At 41.9% G+C, this 24156-nt stretch overlaps 1 protein-coding gene across 1 annotated transcript in view; it reads left to right on the top strand.

Annotated features, from left to right (window-relative positions):
- SIM2 (SIM bHLH transcription factor 2) overlaps positions 1–24156 on the top strand; it is a 90611-nt gene that overhangs the window by 19894 nt on the left and 46561 nt on the right. Inside the window, exons 2-3 of the mRNA XM_044287662.1 lie at positions 9974–10056; positions 16919–17008. Coding sequence (XP_044143597.1) covers positions 9974–10056; positions 16919–17008 — 173 coding nt within the window. The remainder of the gene's footprint in view (positions 1–9973; positions 10057–16918; positions 17009–24156) is intronic.

Raw genomic sequence — 24156 nt, 5'->3', positions numbered from 1 at the left:
ATGCTTTTGATTTAAAAAAAAATACACGCTAAAAAACCCCCAAAATAGCATATGTCTTTTGGAGCAAAGAGTACTTACAGCCTACCAGACTATTTGGTTATAAATATAATATATGTTTTAAAAAAAATAAAATATATATACAGTATATATATATTATGTTATGTCATATAGTGAGATATTTGTTTAAAAAATAAGTGCCCAGAAAAAAAACACAAATTGTAAACTCTGCCTTACATACAATTTTTTTTATATGTTGTGTTTTTTTTATATTAAATAAACAATATTTTATTTAATCTATTTCTGTATTTTAATATGAATATTTTACTTTAGTATTTAAATGATAATTAATAATTACAATAATATAGCAATGCCCTATTCTCCCATTCTATACACTAAACATCAGTTCTGGTGTTAAGTAGGATAAATCCAAATTTTATCTCCAATTCACTTATCACCATTTATGTGTGAATAACAAACTGTGAAAGCAATTTTCACAGAAAATGTTTTCTGTCTTGATATTTGTTCAGTTTTATTGAATTTAAGAACATAAAAAAGTCATAAAACCACTATTCATGAATTATAGCATGTAATAACTGGGTCATGTAGGGTAACATGGTTTAGCAAGAGAAGCATAAATTCCTAAGTCGATTTTTCTCTTAATTTGTTACTTTTTTAACCTAAACATAACATTAGTTTTAAATAAAATTTGAATTTACAAATTTAAATCAATATATTTTACATAATTTTTTTAAACTAAATCTATTATATTTTACATAATTTTTTTATCATTTGAATCTATTATATTTTTTATGATCAAAATATGGTATATTTAAAATTATTTTTATAATCTTAATTTATTATATTTAAAATTATTTTTTTACAATCGAAATCTACAGTATTATATTTTGTGTTGTTTTTATCATTTAAATCTATTACATTTTATATTATTTTTTAGAATCGAAATCTATTATATTTTATATTATTTTTTTAATCTAAATCTATTATATTTCACGTTATTTTAGAGATATTTAAAGTTTTGAATTTATTCAATAAAAATATTCTCTTTTTTTTAAGTTTATGTATTTTAGAATAAACCTCTTTGAACTAATAACATCCTTTTAGTTCAGTGGAAAGAGTTCACACCTAAGCTCTTTACCACATGCAAACAACTTTTTACGATAATTTCTCCTGACCTAAAACGCGTCATGAATTTAGCACTTAGCGTCCAATTTTCAAGTGGTTAATTTCTATATGTTTATATGAAGGTTGTAGCCCTTCAGAAAGCCTGTTATTAAGCCCTCAGGAAGTATGCTGATGCTGCAAAGTTCTGCTTCATCATTTTTACCTATTGCAGTCTGAGAGTATTAAAATAACATTCTTTATGTGTTTGAATTCTCTCTAAGATCCTTTAGCAAATAATCTTTTTTTTTTTGTCCTTCTTCAGAAGTAGGAACTGAAGAAGGACACTGGATGGTGGAGTGTTTTGACAGTCCCATACCAGAATGTTGTCCCATGTATGAGTACTTTACATTTCACAACCCTGTTTAATCGCTTACCGTTGCAGCACTGCTTTGTCACATCCTAATGGATTGTGCCACTTTTCATTAGGACAGGAAAATGGGTCAGCGGTTCCTCCAGGGGGAGTAGTGATGGGACTCCCCCTCTCTTACTGAGCTTCCTCCTTGCCCCAAGTATAGACAGCAGGGTGGGTTTACACCTTAGAGACAGTATTCAGTAGTGACTGCGGCATCAAAGGAGTTTGATAGAGGGAGAGGTCTCCCTCTGTCAGCTAGTCGGTCCCGCCCACATGATTGCAGTGTTACCAATGCCTTAGTATGGGCGCCCGACATGCATGGTGCACTCTACTTTACTTTCGGGGAAGCCATTCTTGAGATAGTTAGGGGTCTCAGAGGTGGGACTTCTATCTGACTTTGATGGTGTATAACGGTGATGTGCCATCAAAGTCTGAGATGACACAACCCTTTTTAAGGGGTTGATTGAATGAATAGTTCGGAATATGGGGAGAGGGGGGTTGTGTTTTCCATAGTTGAATAGTACGGTTGGGAAAAGACAAATGTTCATGAAGTTCAACCAAAGGATGGGAGTGTATGTAGAAGAAGGCATAGGATGTGGGTAAATTAGTTTCCCCTATTGATCCAGAGGACAGTAGAAAATCCATGAGGCAAGAACCAATCTGTTCTAAAAAGGAAAAAAATTCCCAAACCATTAAAATAGGAAATTTATATATTATAGGTGTTGATGTGATTTTGATCTAAGAAGGCTTTTTTTTAACTGTTTTTATAAGTTCTCTAAGCGGAGTAGATTTATTTTTAAGAACATGATGTCAGTCGGCTTCAGTTTTGCAAAAAAAATTTGGGGACCCAAAAAACTGATAGGATTCCAAGCTGAGGCTGGTTTCACGTGACCATAACACTGCTATATTTTACTGTCCATTTTATGGCCTGCCCATGTTTTTAATGAGCTCAACTTACATCACCATAGGTGCTACAATGAACTAAAATGTGTCTGTGTGACATTGGCCTCAGAATGATTTTGGTTAGCATCCCATAGAAAAAAAGGCAGTGGTTCACAGGACGTTTCCGACAGTAGGGCCGGATCTCACATTCAGGTTTTTTTAAACTGTGGATTCAAAATGAGGAGAATGTTCTCTTTATTATCCCTGGCTTTGGTTTAAAAAATAAATGCATAAGAAAAGCCTGTATGTGGAAACACAGCCTTGGACAACTCATCTCCTTTGATAGGTCCCTCAAGGGTTAGTTGATGATAAGAAGTTCCACTGCCAGGGCCCCTTGTAATCAGTTGTTATTGGCATAGTAACCTCTCCTTCGGTGCTGCTAATGGGCATGAATTTATTGATCTCAAGGCATTATATGCAGTATTATATTATATTCTTGTACATAGAAGCAGTATTATAGTAGTTATATTCTTGTACATAGGAGCAGTATTATAGTAGTTATATTCTTGTACATAGAAGCAGTATTATAGTAGTTATATTCTTGTACATAGGAGTAGTATTATAGTAATTATATTCTTGTACATAGGAGCAGTATTATAGTAGTTATATTCTTGTACATAGGAGCAGTATTATAGTAGTTATATTCTTGTACATAGGAGCAGTATTATAGTAGTTATATTCTTGTACATAGGAGCAGTATTATAGTAGTTATATTCTTGTACCTAGGAGGCAGTATTATAGTAGTTATATTCGTGTACATAGCAGCAGTATTATGGCAGTTATATTCTTGTACATAGGAGCAGTATTATAGTAGTTATATTCTTGTACATAGAAGCAGTATTATAGTAGTTATATTCTTGTATATAGGAGAGTATTATATTAGTTATATTACTGTATATAGGAGTAGTATGATAGTAGTTATATTACTGTATATAGGAGCAGTATTATAGTAGTTATATTACTGTATATAGGAGGCAGTATTATAGTAGTTATATTCTTGTACATAGCACCAGTATTATAGCAGTTATATTGTATATAGGAGCAGTATTATAGTAGTTATATTACTGTATATAGGAGGCAGTATTATAGTTGCTATATTCTTATACATAGGAGTAGTATTATGGCAGTTATATTCTTGTACATGGGAGCAGTATTATAGTAGTTATATTCTTGTATATAGGAGAGTATTATAGTAGTTATATTACTGTATATAGGAGTAGTATGATAGTAGTTATATTACTGTATATAGGAGCAGTATTATAGTAGTTATATTACTGTATATAGGAGGCAGTATTATAGTAGTTATATTCTTCTGCATGTAAGCAGTATTATAGTAGTTATATTCTTGTACATAGGAGCAGTATTATAGTAGTTATATTCTTGTACTTAGGACGCAGTATTATAGTAGTTATATTCTTGTACATAGGAGGCAGTATTATAGCAGTTATATTCTTGTACCTAGGAGCAGTATTATAGTAGTTATATTCTTGTACCAAGGAGGCAGTATTATAGTAGTTATAGTCTTGTACATGGGAGCAGTGTTATAGTAGTTATATTCTTGTACATAGGAGTATTTCAGCATGATGTATTCTTGTTATCGAAGGACAGGTCACCATATCTCTGCCTCCTGAATATTTGTGTACATTACATGAAGCAGTGGGATATTAAAGGGGTTGTCCAGCAACCTAAAATTTCTTAGAAAGCAATGACATCAGTAATACCTTACCAATCTCCTGACCCTCCTATTTCGAGCTCCTCAAAACTCCAATCGATCTCCTACTCCAGCGATGAGGTGTCAGTATGGGCAAGTGACCACTTCTGTCAGTCACTAGTTGTATAGGGGAGATTTGATCACCACTGTAACAGTCACATGTCCATTTGCTGGAGCAGGAAGAACAGAAGCCAGTGAAGGAACCAGGATTATTTTTATAACTTTTTATGACTTAAATCCTTTTTAGTTGGATGGACAACAAATTAAAGGGTGGAGGAATCTATAATCAGCCAGGTGTTATGATAAAAGGGTACAGAGGTTGTTGTCACATCTGGCCGTGACAGGGGCCATCCCCCCAAAAAGTGGTACTGACATTACTGGGGCCCTGTAGCTTCAAGTCACACCTCCATCATAGCATAAAACCCTGCCATAACCCATGATGGGTATGTAGTACCCAGATCTAGGGGTACTACAAGTTGTTTAAATTGTTATGGAATGTATATATATATTTTTTTTGTCATTTCCTGGCCGTTACTACCAGCAAGGAATGTATGGCAAAGTTTGTCAGGGACAGGGTTAACCACCCTGTTCCTCCCCTCTTGGTAGGAGTGGGCTGGTCCTGCTCCCCCACAAGAGGGAGAGTTGCTGAGAAGTTACAGAGTGAGGAGGGAAGAGTCTGCAGTGCTCCTGCTCCTGTTACCTAATCTCAAGTAAAGCATTGAGATTCCAAACAGTAGAGTGACCTGCTACATCTGTATCTTTAGACACTGCCGTAAGGTGAGGGACTACAGCAAAGTCACCCATCACCAAACAACCACTAGGCCAGTATTACCTAAGTACTAAATCATCACCAACTAACCGGCCTCCGTATCCTTACTGGTGCCAGAGAAGACTAATTTATGCATTTCAAATTCTCTGTTGCACCTAGTAAAAAAAACTTTGTTACATTTAACTCTGGCCTCATTCTTCATTACTATATTTCCATTGCACCAATACCGAGGGAGCAACTGCCTGAGGGAGTACACCGTGACACAACACTTCACCAGGGCCACTACCACTCCCATCCTCTACATCGGCTCCTCAGGGGGTCGCTGCAGCTATTCTTTTACAATAACTCTTTACATGCTGCTAAGGTGTCGACAGTTGTAGACAAATCAGTGGAAATGTGAATGTAGGTCACACAATGATTGGATGAAATGGATGTGATGACTGTGACTGTCTGCATATAGTGATCATTCTTCTAGCAGTAATCGCTCAGCTTATGTCACCCAGCTGTTCTAAGCAGCTAATAAGCAGCTCCGAAAGGAGCGGGAGTTCTCTATGGGGGGTGCGACCAGCAAGGGAAAAACAATGAGAGAGAAATTGGCCACCCCTCGCGTAAAATAAACTATTTGTAAACAGAATAGACTTCCCGCTACATCCTTCTGCTTTAATGCTTTGGATAAAGGTGGGGGTCTGTAATTCCCCTTTAAAGCATGTTATATATATATAATCCACTTCTGCCAAGTCTGGCTCCTTTTACTTTTTCTTTTTTGCTACAGTTGGTGTAAAATCTGGGCTTGGTGCTGGTGCAAAGGTGAGCCCGGACAGAACTCGGATCACTTTCTGCTCACATTACCCTACCAGCAGATGACATTCCCTCCCATTGTTCTGGATCCTGTTACATAAAGGTTTTCCCGCAAGCAATAGAAATTTGCTGACATGTAAGGAGGTATTAAAAGGCTAATCTGAGTAAGAGAGGGCGAAACACGTCTTGGCTCCTTAACAGCAGCGGGGGAGAGGAAATCGAAAACACAACCCCATCAGGCAGTAGCCCGTTAACCCTTGCAATATTGAACAGATGGGTCAAATGCAGCATAGGGAGTCTTCTGGAGAGGTGGACAAAGGCGGCGTGCAAGGAAGCAATGGGGGAGATTTATCAAAGCTGGTATAAAAAGTAGCCCATCAGATTCCACCTTTCATTTTCCAAATGAAAAATGAAAGGTGGGAAATGAAAATTAAAGGTGGAATATGATTGGTTGCTATGAGCAATTAAGCCAGTTTTCCTTTCCACCAGTTTTGATAAATCTGCCCCCGTGAATGTGCTTATAGCAGTAACCTGCTAACTACAACCCCCAACGTGGTGAAAGAATATGGGAAACACAGCTTGCTGAAATGTATTCCCAGAAGCATCATTTGAAGATTTTGGGTTTCAATGCAAAATCTGGGCCCCTCACCTACGTGTGGTGTCGTCTTAGGTGGTAGAGGAGCTTTGGGGTATTTCTCAGGCAACTGCTCCACAATGGCCGTCCAATAGATATACCTCTTCTTTATTAATGGAAGGATCCCATCATCACAATGGGGCTCTCTTATGGTTGGAGGACTCGGGATGTGTTCAACCCGTAAGAGGAAACAATGGTGATTTGACCATTGTACTGGTTCCTGTAATTTCTGCTCTTGATATGTTCTCTGCAAAAAGGAGTTGGGCCACACATTGCTAGGATTCAGGGGTCCCATAGTAGTCACTGGAGACACCTCGATGGTACAAATGCCTTTACATTTGTGATGACTCAGTGGATTCATTTTCCTGTTACCAAGTTATGATTTATTGGTAAAGTACTCTTTTCCATGCACTACGTATCCCAAATAGTTATGCATGGGAAACAAATAGTTAACATTGACAGTGTTAGCCTTACGTTGCCAGGGTGATGGGCTGGTTTCACTCCCTGGTTAGTGATTCTAAGCTGAGTAGAGCAGGAGAAAAGACGTGCATGTGTTAGCTCCTGCCAAGTAGGCCCAGAGTGAAGCCTCATCCAGGATAACACCATTCCTGAGACTGGAAAGCTGCCAGAGTAAAACCCAACTGAGAGAACGCCAAGTAGGCCCAGAGTGAAGCCTCATCCAGGATAACACCATTCCTGAGACTGAAAAGCTGCCAGAGTAAAACCCAACTGAGAGAACTATCCCTGGGAGAAAGAGAACTGACATCTTAGAAGGTTTAGAACCACTTTAGAGGCTGCTCACTGGATTCAGACAGTAAGGTATCCGCTTGTTTATGGCAAAAGACTTTACTGCTGTGGAAAGGAAATATTGCTTTGGTACCGGCCACACTTTAAGACAGACTGGCCATCCAGATGTGCACCCTGCAGCCCAGGAATTGCAGAAAGGCTTAATGAGAATGGGACTGCATGTCTGTGGTTATTTGGAGAGACTACAAAGTGTACTTAGAGAGACAAGGAGTACTACTACTACCATGGTAAAATACCACTCTGTGATATACCTAAGAATTGTGTCTGTCCTGCTGTATGAATTATTACTCCCGTTATCTTTTAAAGAAAGCCTTCAAAATGGCCCTGGTTATTGACTCCACCATAAACTCCCCCCCCCCCCCCTTACACCTGCTCTCCTGCATTGTACCCATTTACCTAACACCAAGGGAAGCCCACTTTACACCAGGGTGTGCCCGGAGAGAAGAAAGGGAACTTCTTCTCTTTACTGCATGGCCCTAGGAGTGCTGAAGTGAGGACAGCCACCGTGAAGCACTACTACTACTCCTATTTGTGCCACCACTACCACTGATCCCATCCTCTCCTCGCCTCCCATCTGGCTTCCCATAAACATACGTTGGACATTTCGGCCAACCATCGTATGATGGCTGATGGCAGACTCATGGAAATGTGATCCATCTTGTTGAAAATTTTCTCCCGTGGTCATCAAAAAATACACATACAGAGAGAGATAGATAGATAGATAGATAGAGAAATAGATAGGAGATAGATAGATAGATATAATAGATAGATAGATAGATAGATAGATAGATAGATAGATAGATAGATAGACTGATAGATAAATAGATAGATACATAGATAGACTGATAGATAAATAGATAGATAGATAGGAGATAGATAGACTGATAGATAAATAGATAGATAGATAGATATAATAAATAGATAGATAGATAGATAGATATAATAGATATAATAGATAGATAGATAGATATAATAGATAGATAAATAGACTGATAGATATAATAAATAGATAGATAGATATAATAGATAGAGAGATATTATCACACTGCACTGTGTATCAGTTTGTGTTACTTCTCTTCTGCGCGGTTCTGGCTTTCGTATTTGGTGGTAGATGTAAATAAGACGTCTGTGTCTGGGGTCCGGCTCTGTTGTGTTTCAAGAGAACATCTGTGCAGCTGCCAATAAACTTTGCAAAGTAAACTTTTTGCACAACCCTGCTGACTTTTTAGTGCAAGTAGTTAGAGCCCATATTTTATGGAGATGCTGCACATAATGGCTTCCATTCAGAGTGCATTACAGCGCAGCGTGATTACAGGTCGAGTTCAGTACTTCTACTTTAATAACTCTATCTTGTAAGAAGTATTACTGTACAAATACATGGCCCAGGGTCTCCTCCTAAAGTAAAAAAATTAAATCATCTCGTCTTCTTAAAAAGTTCTTAAAAATTCCTATTTCAGGAAAAGTCGAATGGCACGCTGTATGGCCACTGTCCTCACAGGGTTTTCTCATTTTATGTTTGTTAGTTTTAAAAAAAAATTAAAGGCATTGTCTCACTTTAGCAAATAGCATTTATAATGTAGAGAAGGTTAATGCAAGGTGTTTACTAATGTATTGTGATTGTCCATATTGCCTCCTTTGCTGGCTGGATTAAGGGCTCTTTCACACTTGCGTTCTTTTCTTCCGGCATAGAGTTCCGTCGTCGGGGCTCTATGCCGGAAGAATCCTGATCAGTTTTATCCTAATGCATTCTGAATGGAGAGAAATCCGTTCAGGATGCATCAGGATGTCTTCAGTTCCGGACCGGAACGTTTTTTGGCCGGAGAAAATACCGCAGCATGCTGCGCTTTTTGCTCCGGCCAAAAGTCCTGAACACTTGCCGCAAGGCCGGATCCGGAATTAATGCCCATTGAAAGGCATTGATCCGGATCCGGCCTTAAGCTAAACGTCGTTTTGGCGCATTGCTGGATCCGACGTTTAGCTTTTTCTGAATGGTTACCATGGCTGCCGGGACGCTAAAGTCCTGGCAGCCATGGTAAAGTGTAGCGGGGAGCAGAGGAGCAGCATACTTACCGTCCGTGCGGCTCCCGGGACGCTCCAGAGTGACGTCAGGGCGCCCCAGGCGCATGGATCACGTGATCGCATGGCACGTCATCCATGTGCATGGGGCGCTCTGACGTCATTCTGGAGCGCCCTAGAAGCCGCGCGGACTGTAAGTATACCGCTCCCCCGCTCCCCACTACTACTATGGCAACCAGGACTTTAATAGCGTCCTGGCTGCCATAGTAACACTGAACGCATTTTGAAGACGGATCGGTCTTCAAATGCTTTCACTACACTTGCGTTTTTCCGGATCCGGCGTGTAATTCCGGCAAGTGGAGTACACGCCGGATCCGGACAGCGCAAGTGTGAAAGAGGCCTTAATTTTTCCATCACATTATACACCTCTCGTTTCCATGGTTACGACCACCCACCAATCCACCAGCGGTGGTCGTGCTTGTACACTATAGAAAAAAGCACCAGCCTATGTGAGCTCCCACGGTCCTAGCCACCAGAGAGCCTGGCACTTTTACCTATAGTGTGCAAGCACGGCCACTGCTGATGGATTGCAGGGTGGTCAAAGATATCATTACACAAAGTATGGCTACCTGTACCTCAAACTTTATTTCCCCTTTAGGCTTGTTGGGCAGCATTGGGTACTAAAGAGCGGGGGGTATCATATCATTGACTGTTGTATCATTGCTGGGCTGTAACCTCCTCATTATTTTCTTGTTTTTTTAGGATTGGGAGATGCTTGGGGACATCCAGCCAGAATAGGACCACTGGACAATGTGGCAAAGGAACTAGGATCTCATTTACTGCAGGTATTTCATTTAGTTACGCAGCAAATAACGAATAATCGCCGTCCAAAATATTAAAAATGTCTTAGAGATGTCCAAGGCAGGTGTACTGTAATGGGCATGGGTGAAGCTATAGGAGGCACAGAGGTAGCACTTCACCCAAACCGTGGTTCTTGAGCAACATAAGAAAACTTCAGGTCCCCACAGGTTTCTGCTTCCAGGTCTCGTCTCGACACACAGGAAATGCCTGAGGATGACTGCTCAGCCAATCACGGGTCACAGCGAAGACTCGCCTCAGCCAGGGAAACCGGAAGTGGAGATTAGCGAAAACTCAGTAAGCAGAAATAGTGGGGGATCAGTGAGGGTCAATATCCCTTCTTTGGTTTATTTATTTTCATGCCACTTTGACCCCTTTCTAAAGAATTTTCCTTTTCTGGACAACCCCTTTAAATGATGTCTCTGATTATGGCACCAGGACTGTATTTGTAGCTGGTGCCACCTAAGGCACCAAGTCTGAGTACTTCCTATCGGGGCCAGGATGAGGGAAGTGAAAGGCAAAGTAGCGTCTGTCTGTGCCAACACTGAAGAGAGGGGTGAGCACAGGGGTGGACTGTGAAGTGGCCTCATGTTGTAAGGGGCATCTGTCCCAGATACACTGTTATGGGGGCATCTGTCCCAGATACACTGTTATGGGGACATCTGTCACAGATACACTGTTATGGGGACATCTGTCACAGATACACTGTTATGGGGACATCTGTCACAGATACACTGTTATGGGGGCATCTGTCCCAGATACACTGTTATGGGGGCATCTGTCACAGATACACTGTTATGGGGGCATCTGTCACAGATACACTGTTATGGGGGCGTCTGTTACAGATACACTGTTATGGGGCATCTGTCACAGATACACTGTTATGGGGGCGTCTGTCACAGATACACTGTTATGGGGGCATCTGTCACAGATACACTGTTATGGGGACGTCTGTCACAGATACACTGTTATGGGGGCATCTGTCACAGATACACTGTTATGGGGGCATCTGTCACAGATACACTGTTATGGGGACATCTGTCACAGATACACTGTTATGGGGGCATCTGTCCCAGATACATTGTTATGGGGGCATCTGTCCCAGATACACTGTTATGGGGGCATCTGTCACAGATACACTGTTATGGGGGCATCTGTCCCAGATACATTGTTATGGGGGCATCTGTCCCAGATACACTGTTATGGGGGCATCTGTCCCAGATACATTGTTATGGGGGCATCTGTCACAGATACACTGTTATGGGGGCGTCTGTCACAGATACACTGTTATGGTGGTGTCTGTCACAGATACACTGTTATGGGGGCATCTGTCCCAGATACACTGTTATGGGGGCATCTGTCACAGATACACTGTTATGGGGGCATTTGTCACAGACACTGTTACGGGGGCATCTATCACAGGTATACTGTTATGGGGGCATCTGTCACAGACACACTATTATGGGGGCATCTCTCACAGACACTGTTATGGGGGCATCTGTCACAGATACACTGTTATGAGGAAATCTGTCACAGACACTGTTATGGGGGCATCTGTCATAGACACTGTGATGGGGGCACCTGTCACAGAAACACTGTTATGGGGACATCTGTCACAGACACTGTTATGGGGGCACCTGTCACAGACACACTGTTATGGGGACATCTGCCACAGACGCTGTTATGGGGACATCTGTCACAGACACTGTTATGGGGACATCTGTCATAGACACTGTCATGGGGGCATCTGTCACAGATACACTGTTATGGGGACATCTGTCACAGATACACTGTTATGGGGACATCTGTCACAGATACACTGTTATGGGGGCATCTGTCATAGACACTGTGATGGGGGCATCTGTCACAGACACACTGTTATGGGGACACCAGTGGCTTGCTCTCAGTAGAATGAGACTGTGATTTCCAGTCTCAGAGACATAGCGATACTTGCGGTGTAGACCCGGTTCTCTTGCCATGGTCACCTCCACTAGTGTGAGCAGACATATTGCTACTCCGTGTCCTACGTGTAATATGTTCTGCCCAGGCGAAGTATTGGAGGGGATTTTAGTAGCGTTTGTGCCTAGTGTGTGTGTGCTCAGCGCAAAAGCCTTTAATTCGCTGCAATGTTTCATTTGTGGCTTAAAGCCCTGTAGGTTTATGCAGAACGTTACTATTATCTGAGGGAAATACATACCAGGCCGCAATAATCTCTCCAAGACTCTGCACAGTCTCACTCGCTGCAATATGGTTTTCATAAAGTCGCGCTCTTTACCGGCTTTTCTGACTTTTTTCCCATCAGATCTGCTTTTACTGCTTCATCAGAATGAAAATACCTGTATACGTCTCAGAGGAAAGGGAAAATACTTCTGATTAAAACTATAAAAGATAACAAAGCCAGGAAAAATTGGGTGGCAACCCCTCCTAGCCGCCATATTGATAGCAATGAGCTAGCTTTACCAGATATAACCCTTGAGAGGTCACCAGCAGTTCTGTAACCAGTGTCTTTTGCTTCAACACAATAAAACATGAAACAATTTTTCAAATTGTTGTAATTAAAAATGTTTAAAAAATCCTACCATTTTGTGTATACAGCTCCCATGCAGACCTTGTGTCGTCAGGGTTGTATACCAAAAACAAACCATGTTGCAGTCTGTTCTTGCAGCCGTGCGTTGGAGGGGCTGAACACGCTGAGATAACTCTTAGGCCTCATGCACACGACCGTTCCATTTTTGCGGTCCGCAAACTGCGGGAAGCCGCCCGTGTGCTTTCCGCAATTTGCGGAACGGAACGGGCGGCCTATTGTAGACATGCCTAATCTTGTCTGCAAAACGGACAAGAATAGGACATGCTATATTTTTTTTTGCGGGCTGTCCGCATCTTTGGCAGCCCCATTGAAGAGAATGGGTCAGCACCCGAACCGCAAAAACTGTGGCTCTGATGCGGACCCGAAAAACGGTTGTGTCCATGAGGCCTAAGAGTAATAGTGATTGCATCATGTGAACAGTCCTGTATGATTGGTTCAGATGAGGTCAAAATCGTGATTGCCAATCCCCTGGCATGATAATCATTTTGATTGTAAAACAGTGGTGTCCACCAGCGTTGTAGCTATGGTTTTATACATCCAGGGCAAAGATTTAGATAACCGCGCTAGCTTGTATTTGACTTTTCTATTATTTTTGCCTTTTTTATTTTTTACATTTTTAGTTAGTACTATGCCATTAAAATGAAATACAAAATATCACCTTCTGCATCAATAATCTTAAAACAATAATAGTTCGCTATGGGAGACCAAAGTAGTAATCCTCATTAAAATAATAGGTGTAGGATGATTATGACTGTGTTGTCCTCTTCATCAGGCCTGATCAACAGGCAAACAGAGGAGCAGCGTGTTAACTAGTGTAATGTGGGAAGCTCTGACCAGTCACACTACTGGGATAGCATAGGGAAGGTGTGGTGCTCTAATTGAGTTACCACCTCTCCCTGGTCTGACGCATGGTCTGACAGAGTGTTAAAGGGGTTCTGCACTTTTATTTAACTGATGATCTATCCTCTGGATAGATCATCAGCTTCTGATCGGCGGGGGTCCGACACCCGGGACCCCCGCCGATCAGCTGTTTGAGAAGGCAGCGGCGCTCCAGCAGCGCCGCGGCCTTCTCACTGTTTGCCGCCGGGCCGCCCGCCCACTGACGTCACGACTTGTATCAACTAGAGTGGGCGCGGCTAAGCTCCATTCAAGTGAACAGAGCTTAGCCGCGCCCACTCTAGTTGATACTAGTCGTGACGTCAGTGGGCGGGCGGCCCGGCGGTAAACAGTGAGAAGGCAGCGGCGCTGCTGGAGCGCCGCTGCCTTCTCAAACAGCTGATCGGCGGAGGTCCCGGGTGTCGGACCCCCGCCGATCAGAAGCTGATGATCTATCCAGAGGATAGATCATCAGTTAAATGAAGGTGCAGAACCCCTTTAAGGCAAACTCTCTGCTGTGCTAAAAGTTTAGACTAACAGGAAGTTACATAGTCTGGACAGGAAGTAGTATGCAGTACATAGAGCAATTTCAAAATATATTATCCAGAAAACTATCCACCTTTTTAATTGAAAAAAAATAAAAAATACATAGAATATTCATGTATAGCACTACTGGGATAGCATAGGGAAGGTGTGGTGCTCTAATTCAGTTACCACCTCTCACTCATCCCTGGTCTGACTCATGGTCTGACAGAAAGTGTTAAGGGAGACTCTCTGCTGTGCTAAAAGTTCAGACGAACAGGAAGTAGAATACAGTACATAGAGTGACTTCAAAATATTACCGCATATCCAGAAAGCTATCCACCTATTTAATTTATGAAAAAATATATAGACTATTCATATATAGCATTTTAATATGTGCTAGAGAGTAACAAGGGTCGATGCGGGGCCATAACGAGTACTAGTCAACAATATGACAAGTGGATCAGCGCTCATTAAAGAGCCTTTTACACAGGCCAATATGAACTGTATGAGGGATGAATGATCGTTAGTACGATTGTTTGCCCCCTATATAGGCATATTGTCAGCAGCACATCCTGCTTACATGAAGAAATGTGTTCTTGACAAACCATTATTTTTACATTAACATAAAAAGATTTAATCAGCTGACAAACCGGCTATGAATGGTCGTTCAGCTAAATATCTCTCCATGTAAAGAGCCTTGATACACGACTGCAGTATTAGATTACAGAGGGTTTGGCGGTATACTCTTTGTCTCTATCAGGTACTACAAGTCAGTAATATGACATGCCAGAGAACATATTCCACTGTATGAAATCAGAGACATTGGCAGGTACTGTGGGAGCACCGTACATTTCTGTGGGTGCCCTTTTAGGGCTCTGTACAATGCAGAAAAGTAAAAAGGTTGTATGCATGAGGCCATTGTATGGTATCTTTTTTATATTGGCTGAGTAGAGATACAAGCTTTCGAGACAGCTTAGGTCCAACCAGTGACCGACAACCAGGCCACAGATATTATCGAGGGATAGTCAGAAGACCCCCATTAGGCCACTTCTAATGATAGGGTTTTATATGTTACATGTTTTCTAATGTATAATTAGGTGTTATACTATATTATGTGAATTGTAGGTAATTTATAGCTGAATCATAGGATTAATCCCAGGCTCTTGACAACTGTCTCCTAAAGGAGTGGGCTCTAACCCTTGGGCTTGGCTCTTTCCTGTGGGGTCAATCAATGAGTCTGATGTAGATGTTGGCAGTGTGAGCAGCTTATAGAAATTGCAGTCCTATGGCATATACAGACAGCAATTTCGGACCCACTGAGGACTCAAGAGAACCCATGGGACTGAGAGTAGAAAAGTACTATCGAGAAGATTCGGCAGCCAAAAAGAAGGGTGCGTGGAAGTAGTCTGTGAAGGTAATGCACGTTTATGACCTCTGGACTTCACAGTCCTTGGCTGGGCAAAAAAGCTTCTTGCTCCCAGTCATAGCAGTGTGAAAGATTGTGTTTCTGCAGTGTGAATTGTAGACATATATTTTTGTGAGGAATTGCATCTCTAGGCTGAATTGGTATGTAGAAAATTGTTATACGAGCAAGTGTATCTTAAAAGGGACCTGGAGAAACCCCCCTTAATTGTGCCTCCACTATATGATTGTTTAGGACTCACTCTTCAGTAAAAACTGGCGGTAAATGTTGACCTTCGCCGCCTCTGTCCTCATCTGGTGTGCCGTCCTCAACACCAAGGGCACCTCATGTCCTGTCACGCTCCCCTCCAAGCGTCTGTTGCACTCTATATTAGATGGTCGGGAGCATAGGATGCAAATGTCGAAGTCAGCTGGACTGATATTAGGTATATTTGGTATGTTTCTACCTTTTGAGCTGTTTTGTACCTTTATGGAAGGTCAGCTTTTCTAGGGAGGTTTCCACTTCATTTACAGGATCACAAGCTTTGTCTGTTTAGGAAATATCCCTCATGACGTGTATACAGATGAGATGAACTCTCTGGAGTCAGTTTATATCCATAATATCACTAAACAAGAAACATAAATCTGTAATGATCTCCACATGTCTACGAGAGAGTGGAAATAAGAATACGGGGTAATGCTGTTTTATGCATAATTTCTGGTGATCCAGTGGGCAACTCATCTGTTCTTGGGTCTCTCTAAAGCATTTAATACTGTCCCTCACATGCAGTTATGGCACACGTTAAGGTCCTTTGGTTTACATAGTGCAATTTCTGATTGGATCCAAATTTAGCTAAAAGATTGTCTTGAAAGAGTAGTCAAAAATGGGTCATAGTCAAACTGGACTAATGTTATAAGTAGGGTACCCCACGGGTCTATATTAGGACCATTACTATAAATGATGCAGAATTTGGACTTTATGGTACCATCTCTGTATTCCCATATGATACAAAGCTATCTAGTATTATAGATACAGTACAGAAAGTCAAATCCCTACAGGATGACCTAGAGAAACTGGCCAAAAGGGCAGCAAAATGGCAGGTGAGGGTCTATCTTGATGAGTGTACGGTTATACAGCTTGGGGCAAAAAATACTCTACCATAGAGCATGGGTAATTATTGGATGAGACCACAGTGAAGAAGGGTTTGGGTGTAATTGATCATAATCAGCTGAATCATAGCATGCAATGCCAGGCTGCTGCATCACAAGCCAACAAGATATTGAGTTGTGTTGGTAAAGGCATGGCTTCTAGAAAATAAAGCATTATTTTACCCCCACTGGTGCAACCACATCTTTAGTTTGCTGTCCACTTTTGGGCAACAATTCATGTAAAACGACAGTTCTGGCCTCTAATAAACCTCACAATATTAACATCTGAACCCTCTTTTTGTGTTTTACAGACGTTGGACGGATTTGTTTTCGTTGTTGCATCGGATGGGAAGATAATGTACATTTCTGAAACTGCTTCTGTGCATCTGGGATTGTCGCAGGTAAATTGATCTGGTTTACACTACAACCATCGTCTTGGGAATCAAAATATTTTTTACAGAGCATTGTATTCAGACTTATGACCACTGAATGTTCTTCAAAAATAAAGGAGGAGTTTGTTGAATAGTGGGACATAGGCATTGCCAATAGACAGAGGTATAACTTGAGGCCTTTGTGACCTAATGCAGAGATCTATAACATGGACCACCAACCAATGTATACCATTGGAAGAGGACCACTGAGCTCCTTCAAGTACCTGGCCTTAGGTGCGATTACTACCTTTGCACCCTCTCGATTTAATGCCTGTGCTGAAAGGAGGTCAAGGAGAATTTCTTTCACTCTATGGCTAGTTTCACATCTTCGGTGGAGGATCTGCATGCAGTAGTATTTTGCCCAACAGAATTCCAGAATCCAAACCGGAAAGCCAATGCTACCCCCTATTATAGTTAAAGGGATTCCGTTGGGCACCGATGGTGTCCATCTTATGCCGGTCTGATTATTCTGTTTTTGTGTTCCAATGCCGAAACAGAAAATCTGAATTTCACTGCAGTCAATGCTATTTAAGGATTTTGCCTTCCTATGGACCAAATGGTATTTGTAAAGGTGGCCATGCACATTAGATGAATGTTAACCAAACCTACCGAAATTAGCTGGACTGGCTGACCATCTGTCCTAACTTTCCTCCAATGGCAGATGCCAAGAAAAACGTTGGTCAAACATGTTGGGGGTCATTTATCAAACTGGTGTAAAGTAGAACTGGCTTAGATGCCCATAGCAACCAATCAGATTCCTCCTTTCATTTTCCAAAGGGGCTGTCCAAAATTGACACCAGTTTGATAAATTAGCCTCTTTGTTCTTAAAGGAAATAATCCACCTCCAGAGGTGTCTGACAGAAGCTTATTCCCATCTCCCTATTGCAATCATGTGACCGAGCATGCACATGTATAGGGTGGTTTGAAGGAAAGAGCTTTCTACTAGCAGCCATGATGTTTCTGGCCAGGTTGAACTTGATGTAATTGGTCCTTTTCAACTATGTTGAGGTTAAAACAGATAATTTTATTCCATTGCCTGTGTCTGGAAATGTTCATCTTTGTGTTTCCAGTATGGGGGAAGGGGGGACCGTGAGAAAGGTGGTGTTTGAGGTGTCAAATAGATATAATGGATACGTTTTCTGTATCAGAAGTATACCTTGTTGGTATTCTGCAGAATTGTCCCAATAGAATAGGAGAGGAACCTCTTGTAGGCCCAGACTCTCACATAGTTATGGGTCCAAAAGGTCCATCAGAAAACAACCCTATTTTGACTTTGGAGCAATCTCTTCTCACCAGGATCTATTTGTTATGGGATGAGTCACAAAATAACCGTTTAAATCTTATTGATGATAGGTCCTGTGCATGCCTCCCAAGTGTCCCTCTTTTTGACCCAAGTCCCTCTGTCCCTCTTTGATGTTTAAATGTCCCTCTTTTTAAACCTGGGGAGTTAATGGATAAATGTGCATTAATACATTTACTAAATTGCTCCTTACTAAAGTGTCTGTATGGTTTCTACATGTATATTAGACCAGAACTTCATTATTTGGTGCAATTTTGACCTTAAAATATCTATAATGTGATGATTTACGAGCTAATATTTAAATGGATATTGAAGCGCAATAAAGAATTGTCCCAGGGGCTCCTCATGCTGTAAAAAAAATTAAAAAAGGAACTTATACTCACCTAACCGATCCCTAGCTGCCGCAAAGTCAGTAATTATGCTTTGGGCAGAGTTAGAGGCATGGCCTAGTATGAAAATTGAAGCGATGCGTGGCGCACATATTGTCCCTCTTTGCGATTTTAAAAAGTTGGGAGGTATGCTTGTGTGTATAAGGATAGATGGATGGTGGCCCTCAGGATCATCTCCTTTGGTGGGCCCAAGAAACCCCAGTCTGATTCTTGCCTTCTGTACTAGGCTGAGAACATGTCTCCTTTAAATCTTCTTGTAATCATACCATAGAGACTCCTGTAGACTCCATAATGAATAATTTTCACCGGTACTGTTTGCTAAGTAGCGGCACAAATAAATTCGGGTTGTTGCTTAGCAACAGAGCATGCAGGTTGCTGCAGGACAACATCAATGAACGAGGTGGTGAGGATAATTCACACTGCTGGTCTTGGTGGCTAGGGAAAGGTGGAGTACAATGGCTGGAACTATGTGCTAGAGCACTGAATTCTGGGATATTTTTTTTTAATATATATACAGCCGGGTCCATAAATATTTGGACATTGACGCAATTCTAAGATTGTTGGCTCTATACACCACCACAATTAATTTAAAATGAAACGAACAAGATGTGCTTTAACTGCAGACTGTCAGCTTTAATTTGAAGGGATTTACATCCAAATCAGGTGAACGGTGTAGGAATTACAACAGTTTGCATATGTGCCTCCCACTTGTTAAGAGACCAAAAGTAATGGGACAATCGGCTTCTCGGCTGTTCCATGGCCAGGTGTGTGTTATTCCCTCATTATCCCAATTACAATGAGCAGATAAAAGGTCCAGAGTTCATTTCCAGTCTGCTATTTGCATTTGGAATCTGTTGCTGTCAACTCTAAAGATGAGATCCAAAGAGCTGTCACTATCAGTGAAGCAAGCCGTCATTAGGCTGAAAAACAAAACAAACCCATCAGAGAGATAGCAAAAACATTAGGCGCGGCCAAAACAACTATTTGGAACATTCTTAAAAAGAAGGAACGCACCGGTGAGCTCAGCAACACCAAAAGACCCGGAAGACAACTGTGGTGGATGACCGAAGAATTATTTCCCTGGTGAAGAAAACACCCTTCACAACAGTTGGCCAGATCAAGAACACTCTCCAGGAGATAGGTGTATGTGTGTCAAAATCAACAATCAAGAGAAGACTTCCCCAGAGTGAATACAGAGGGTTCACCACAAGATGTAAACCATTGGTGAGCCTCAAAAACAGGAAGGCCAGATTAGAGTTTGCCAAACGACATCTAAAAAAGCCTTCACAGTTTTGGAACAACATCCTATGGACAGATGAGACCAAGATAAACTTGTACCAGAGTGATGGGAAGAGAAGTGTATGGAGAAGGAAAGGAACTGCTCATGATCCTAAGCATACCACCTCATCAGTAAAGCATAGTGGTGGTAGTGTCATGGCGTGGGCATGTATGGCTGCCCATGGAACTGGTTCTCTTGTATTTATTGATGATGTGACTGCTGACAAAAGCAGCAGGATGAATTCTGAAGTGTTTCGGGCAATAATATCTGCTCATATTCAGCCAAAGGCTTCAGAACTCATTGGACAGCGCTTCACAGTGCAGATGGACAATGACCCAAAGCATACTGCAAAAGCAACCAAAGAGTTTTTTAAGGGAAAGAAGTGGAATGTTATGCAATGGCCAAGTCAATCACCTGACCTGAATCCGATTGAGCATGCATTCCACTTGCTTAAGACAAAACTGAAGGGAAAATGCCCCAAGAACAAGCAGGAACTGAAGACAGTTGCAGTTAGGCGCCTGGCAGAGCATCACCAGGGATGAAACCCAGCGTCTGGTGATGTCTATGCGTTCCAGACTTCAGGCTGTAATTGACTGCAAAGGATTTGCAACCAAGTATTAAAAAGTGAAAGTTTGATTTGTGATTATTATTCTGTCCCATTACTTTTGGTCCCTTAACAAGTGGGAGGCACATATGCAAACTGTTGTAATTCCTGCACCGTTCACCTGATTTGGATGTAAATACCCTCAAATTAAAGCTGACAGTCTGCAGTTAAAGCACATCTTGTTCGTTTCATTTCAAATCCATTGTGGTGGTGTATAGAGCCAAAAATGTTAGAATTGTGTCGATGTCCCAATATTTATGGACCTGACTGTATATTTTTTGTTATTAATGGATCTGACAGGCCATGACAACCTTGTTATTGAATATGTCAATGTTTTATTTCATATACTTATCCTGTGGTTATGAGGTGACCTGGCACAGGGCTTTATGGAGGATATTTATAAAAACTGGGGGGGAGGGGGGGGGGAGAAAACTGGCTTAGTTGCCAATAGCAACCAATTAGCTTGAGCCTTTCATTTTCCAAAGGAGCTTGGAAAAATGAAAGGTGACATCTGATTGGTTGCTAGGGGCAACTGAGTCCATTTTCTTTTGCACCAGTTTTGATAAATCACCCACTATGAATCTGTATAAAAGAGAAACTGTTTCTGTTGCCCGTAGCAACCAATCACAGCACAAGTTTCATTTCGTATTCTGCTCATGATGAATGAAAGCTGTGCTGTGATTGGTTGCTATGGGCAACAGAAACAGTTTTTGGCTGTAAATTTTCTAGCGGTGGACACACAGCTCTGATAACTGTACTGTAATCAACCATGCACCTGTATGTCCTTCACATTACCAGGACAGATTTTTATCCCCTAGAGCATGGGTAGGCAACCTCCAGCACGCCAGCTGTTGTGAAACTACAACTCCCAACATGCATACCCCCTCTACTCTTCTCAGAACTCTTATAGAAATGAATGTGGTTTTCACAACAGCTGGAGTGTCAAAGGTTGCTGACCCCTAGAGGCAGGCAATGAAGGTTCCTATTGAATGGCAGCAAGCTGAGATATTAAAAAATGTCAAAATTGTCACAGGAAATATGAAAAATTATATAACTTTTTATTATAAAAAGAAAAACCTTCATTTTCTGAAACTGGAATAATGCTTAAAGCAGTTCTCCTATTAGGACAACCAATTTTTCTAAAGGAACCAACCCAACCCCCCCGACAAAGAGCTGACCACTGTCAGGAGCACCCCTGATAAAGAGCTGACCACTGTCAGGAGCACCTCTGACAAAGAGCTGACCACTGTCAGGAGCACCCCTGATAAAGAGCTCACCACTGTCAGAAGCACCTCTGACATAGAGCTGACCACTGTCAGGAGCACCCCTGATAAAGAGATGACCACTGTCAGGAGCACCTCTGACAAAGAGCTGACCACTGTTAGGAGCACCCCGGACAAAGAGCTGACCAACAAAGAGCTGACCACTGTCAGGAGCACCCCTGACAGAGAGCTGACCACTGTCAGGAGCACCCCTGACAGAGAGCTGACCACTGTCAGGAGCACCCCTGATAAAGAGCTGACCACTGTCAGGAGCACCTCTGACAAAGAGCTGACCACTGTCAGGAGCACCCCTGATAAAGAGCTGACCACTGTCAGGAGCACCTCTGACAAAGAGCTGACCACTGTCAGGAGCACCCTTGACAGAGAGATGACCACTGTCAGGAGCACCCCTGACAAAGAGCTGACCAACAAAGAGCTGACCACTGTCAGGAGCACCCCTGACAGAGAGCTGACCACTGTCAGGAGCACCCCTGACATAGAGCTGACCACTGTCAGGAGCACCCCTGATAGAGAGCTGACCACTGTCAGGAGCACCCCTGACAGAGAGCTGACCACTGTCAGGAGCACCCCTGATAAAGAGCTGACCACTGTCAGGAGCACCCCTGACAAAGAGCTGACCACTATGGGTCGAGTGTCTAGGACCACATCTACGACGTCTAAAGAGACAGATTTACAAAATGGTCAAAATAATCTTGCTTATTAAACCAGTGAAAGGAAAGCTATTTCTTTGGGAAGCAACAATCCAAAGCTATTGTATTTTAACTTTAAATATTAAAATTTTCAGTCTCACTTGGACCTCATTTTAGAGCTGGGGAGCTGTTGCATTGGTGTCTATGGAAATTACTTGCCAACGGCTGTGGTGGAAAGTGGTACTGCAATTAAACTCTAAGCGGCATGTGGCCCAGCAGTGACGTCATCGCTGGTGCCAGTCATTGGCTGTAGCAGGGCATGTGACCCAGTCTGGAAATGTGCAAAACAACGAATAAAATTAGGACTTTCAGGTTCTAATTGACACCAAAAGGCCCTTAAAGGGGTTGAGCAATTTCTATAAATATGTGCCAGTTTTTTCCTAATCTGTGATGTCCTCTTTTACCCCTGCCTTTCTCCAGCAGAAGACCTGACTGTTCCCATTTGTGGGCTATGTAAACACCTGGACTCCTCAGTTACTGCATCCATAGGACACTAACGCTGGGTTCACACCTGAGCGTTTTACAGCGCGTTCAAACGCGCTGTAAAACGCTTAAGACATGAAAACCAATGCTTCCCTATGGGAAGGGTTCACACCTGGGCGTTTTACAGCACGTACGAACGCGCTGTAAAACGCCCGACGCTCAAACAAGTACTTGAGCTTCTTTGGGGCGTTTTGACGCGCGTTTGTGGCCATAGGACACTGCAGTCAATGACACAAACGCGCGTCAAACGCGCGTTTACTATTACAAAAAACGCGCATAAAAACGCGCGACAAAAACGCGCGTAAAACGCGCGTTTGCGCAACGCTCAGGTGTGAACCCAGGGTAAATGGTGGCGATGATGGGCTTCACCTACATCATCACTTTCTGTGTTGTTCATGGATGGAACCTATTCTGCGCATGCGCTGAAAATGTTCACTCTACAGGGATGTTTGTTGAGAGGGAAAAAAAAAATAGACAAATAAAGGTCTAGATCTATTGTGTAAATTCTTACCATGTCTTACAGTCATAGGATGTGTATTATGTACAATGTGCATGTGTGATATTTTGTACGTTTATCCTTTGTACCTGATGTCTTTTTGATGATTGGATATTTGATTTGACTGTCATATGATGATGAAAATGAAAATATGATAATAAAAAAATTATCTGATTCAAAAAAGAAAATGTTCACTCACTGTTCAGCAAATGCGCAGTAGAGAATCTGTCCAGGGACAGAGCAGTGAGGTGGGTCTATCATGTCACTGCCACCATCTTGTGCCCTGTGGATGCATCAGCCGAGGAGTACGGGTGTTTAATACATAGCCCACAGTTGGGGGTCCAAGGGCTTTTTGCTGCGTGGTGGGAGTAAGATATAATGTGACATACAACAAATAGATTACGAGCTATTGGCAAAAAAAATAATCAGAAATTGTCCAACCCCTTTAATCACCAAGGCCAGAAGCATCTTGTACCACCTCATTTCAAGACTCCACACATAGCTTCCATATTTCTATAGATGTGCCATTTGGCAACCCCCATTGGGAGGTGTGGTTATAATGATTTTCTCCAACCAATCAGATGTTTTGAAAAAA

This window comes from Bufo gargarizans, chromosome 3 (genome assembly GCF_014858855.1).
Source record: "Bufo gargarizans isolate SCDJY-AF-19 chromosome 3, ASM1485885v1, whole genome shotgun sequence".
Classification (NCBI taxonomy): domain Eukaryota; kingdom Metazoa; phylum Chordata; class Amphibia; order Anura; family Bufonidae; genus Bufo; species Bufo gargarizans.
This window is presented reverse-complemented; position numbering and strand designations above follow the sequence as displayed.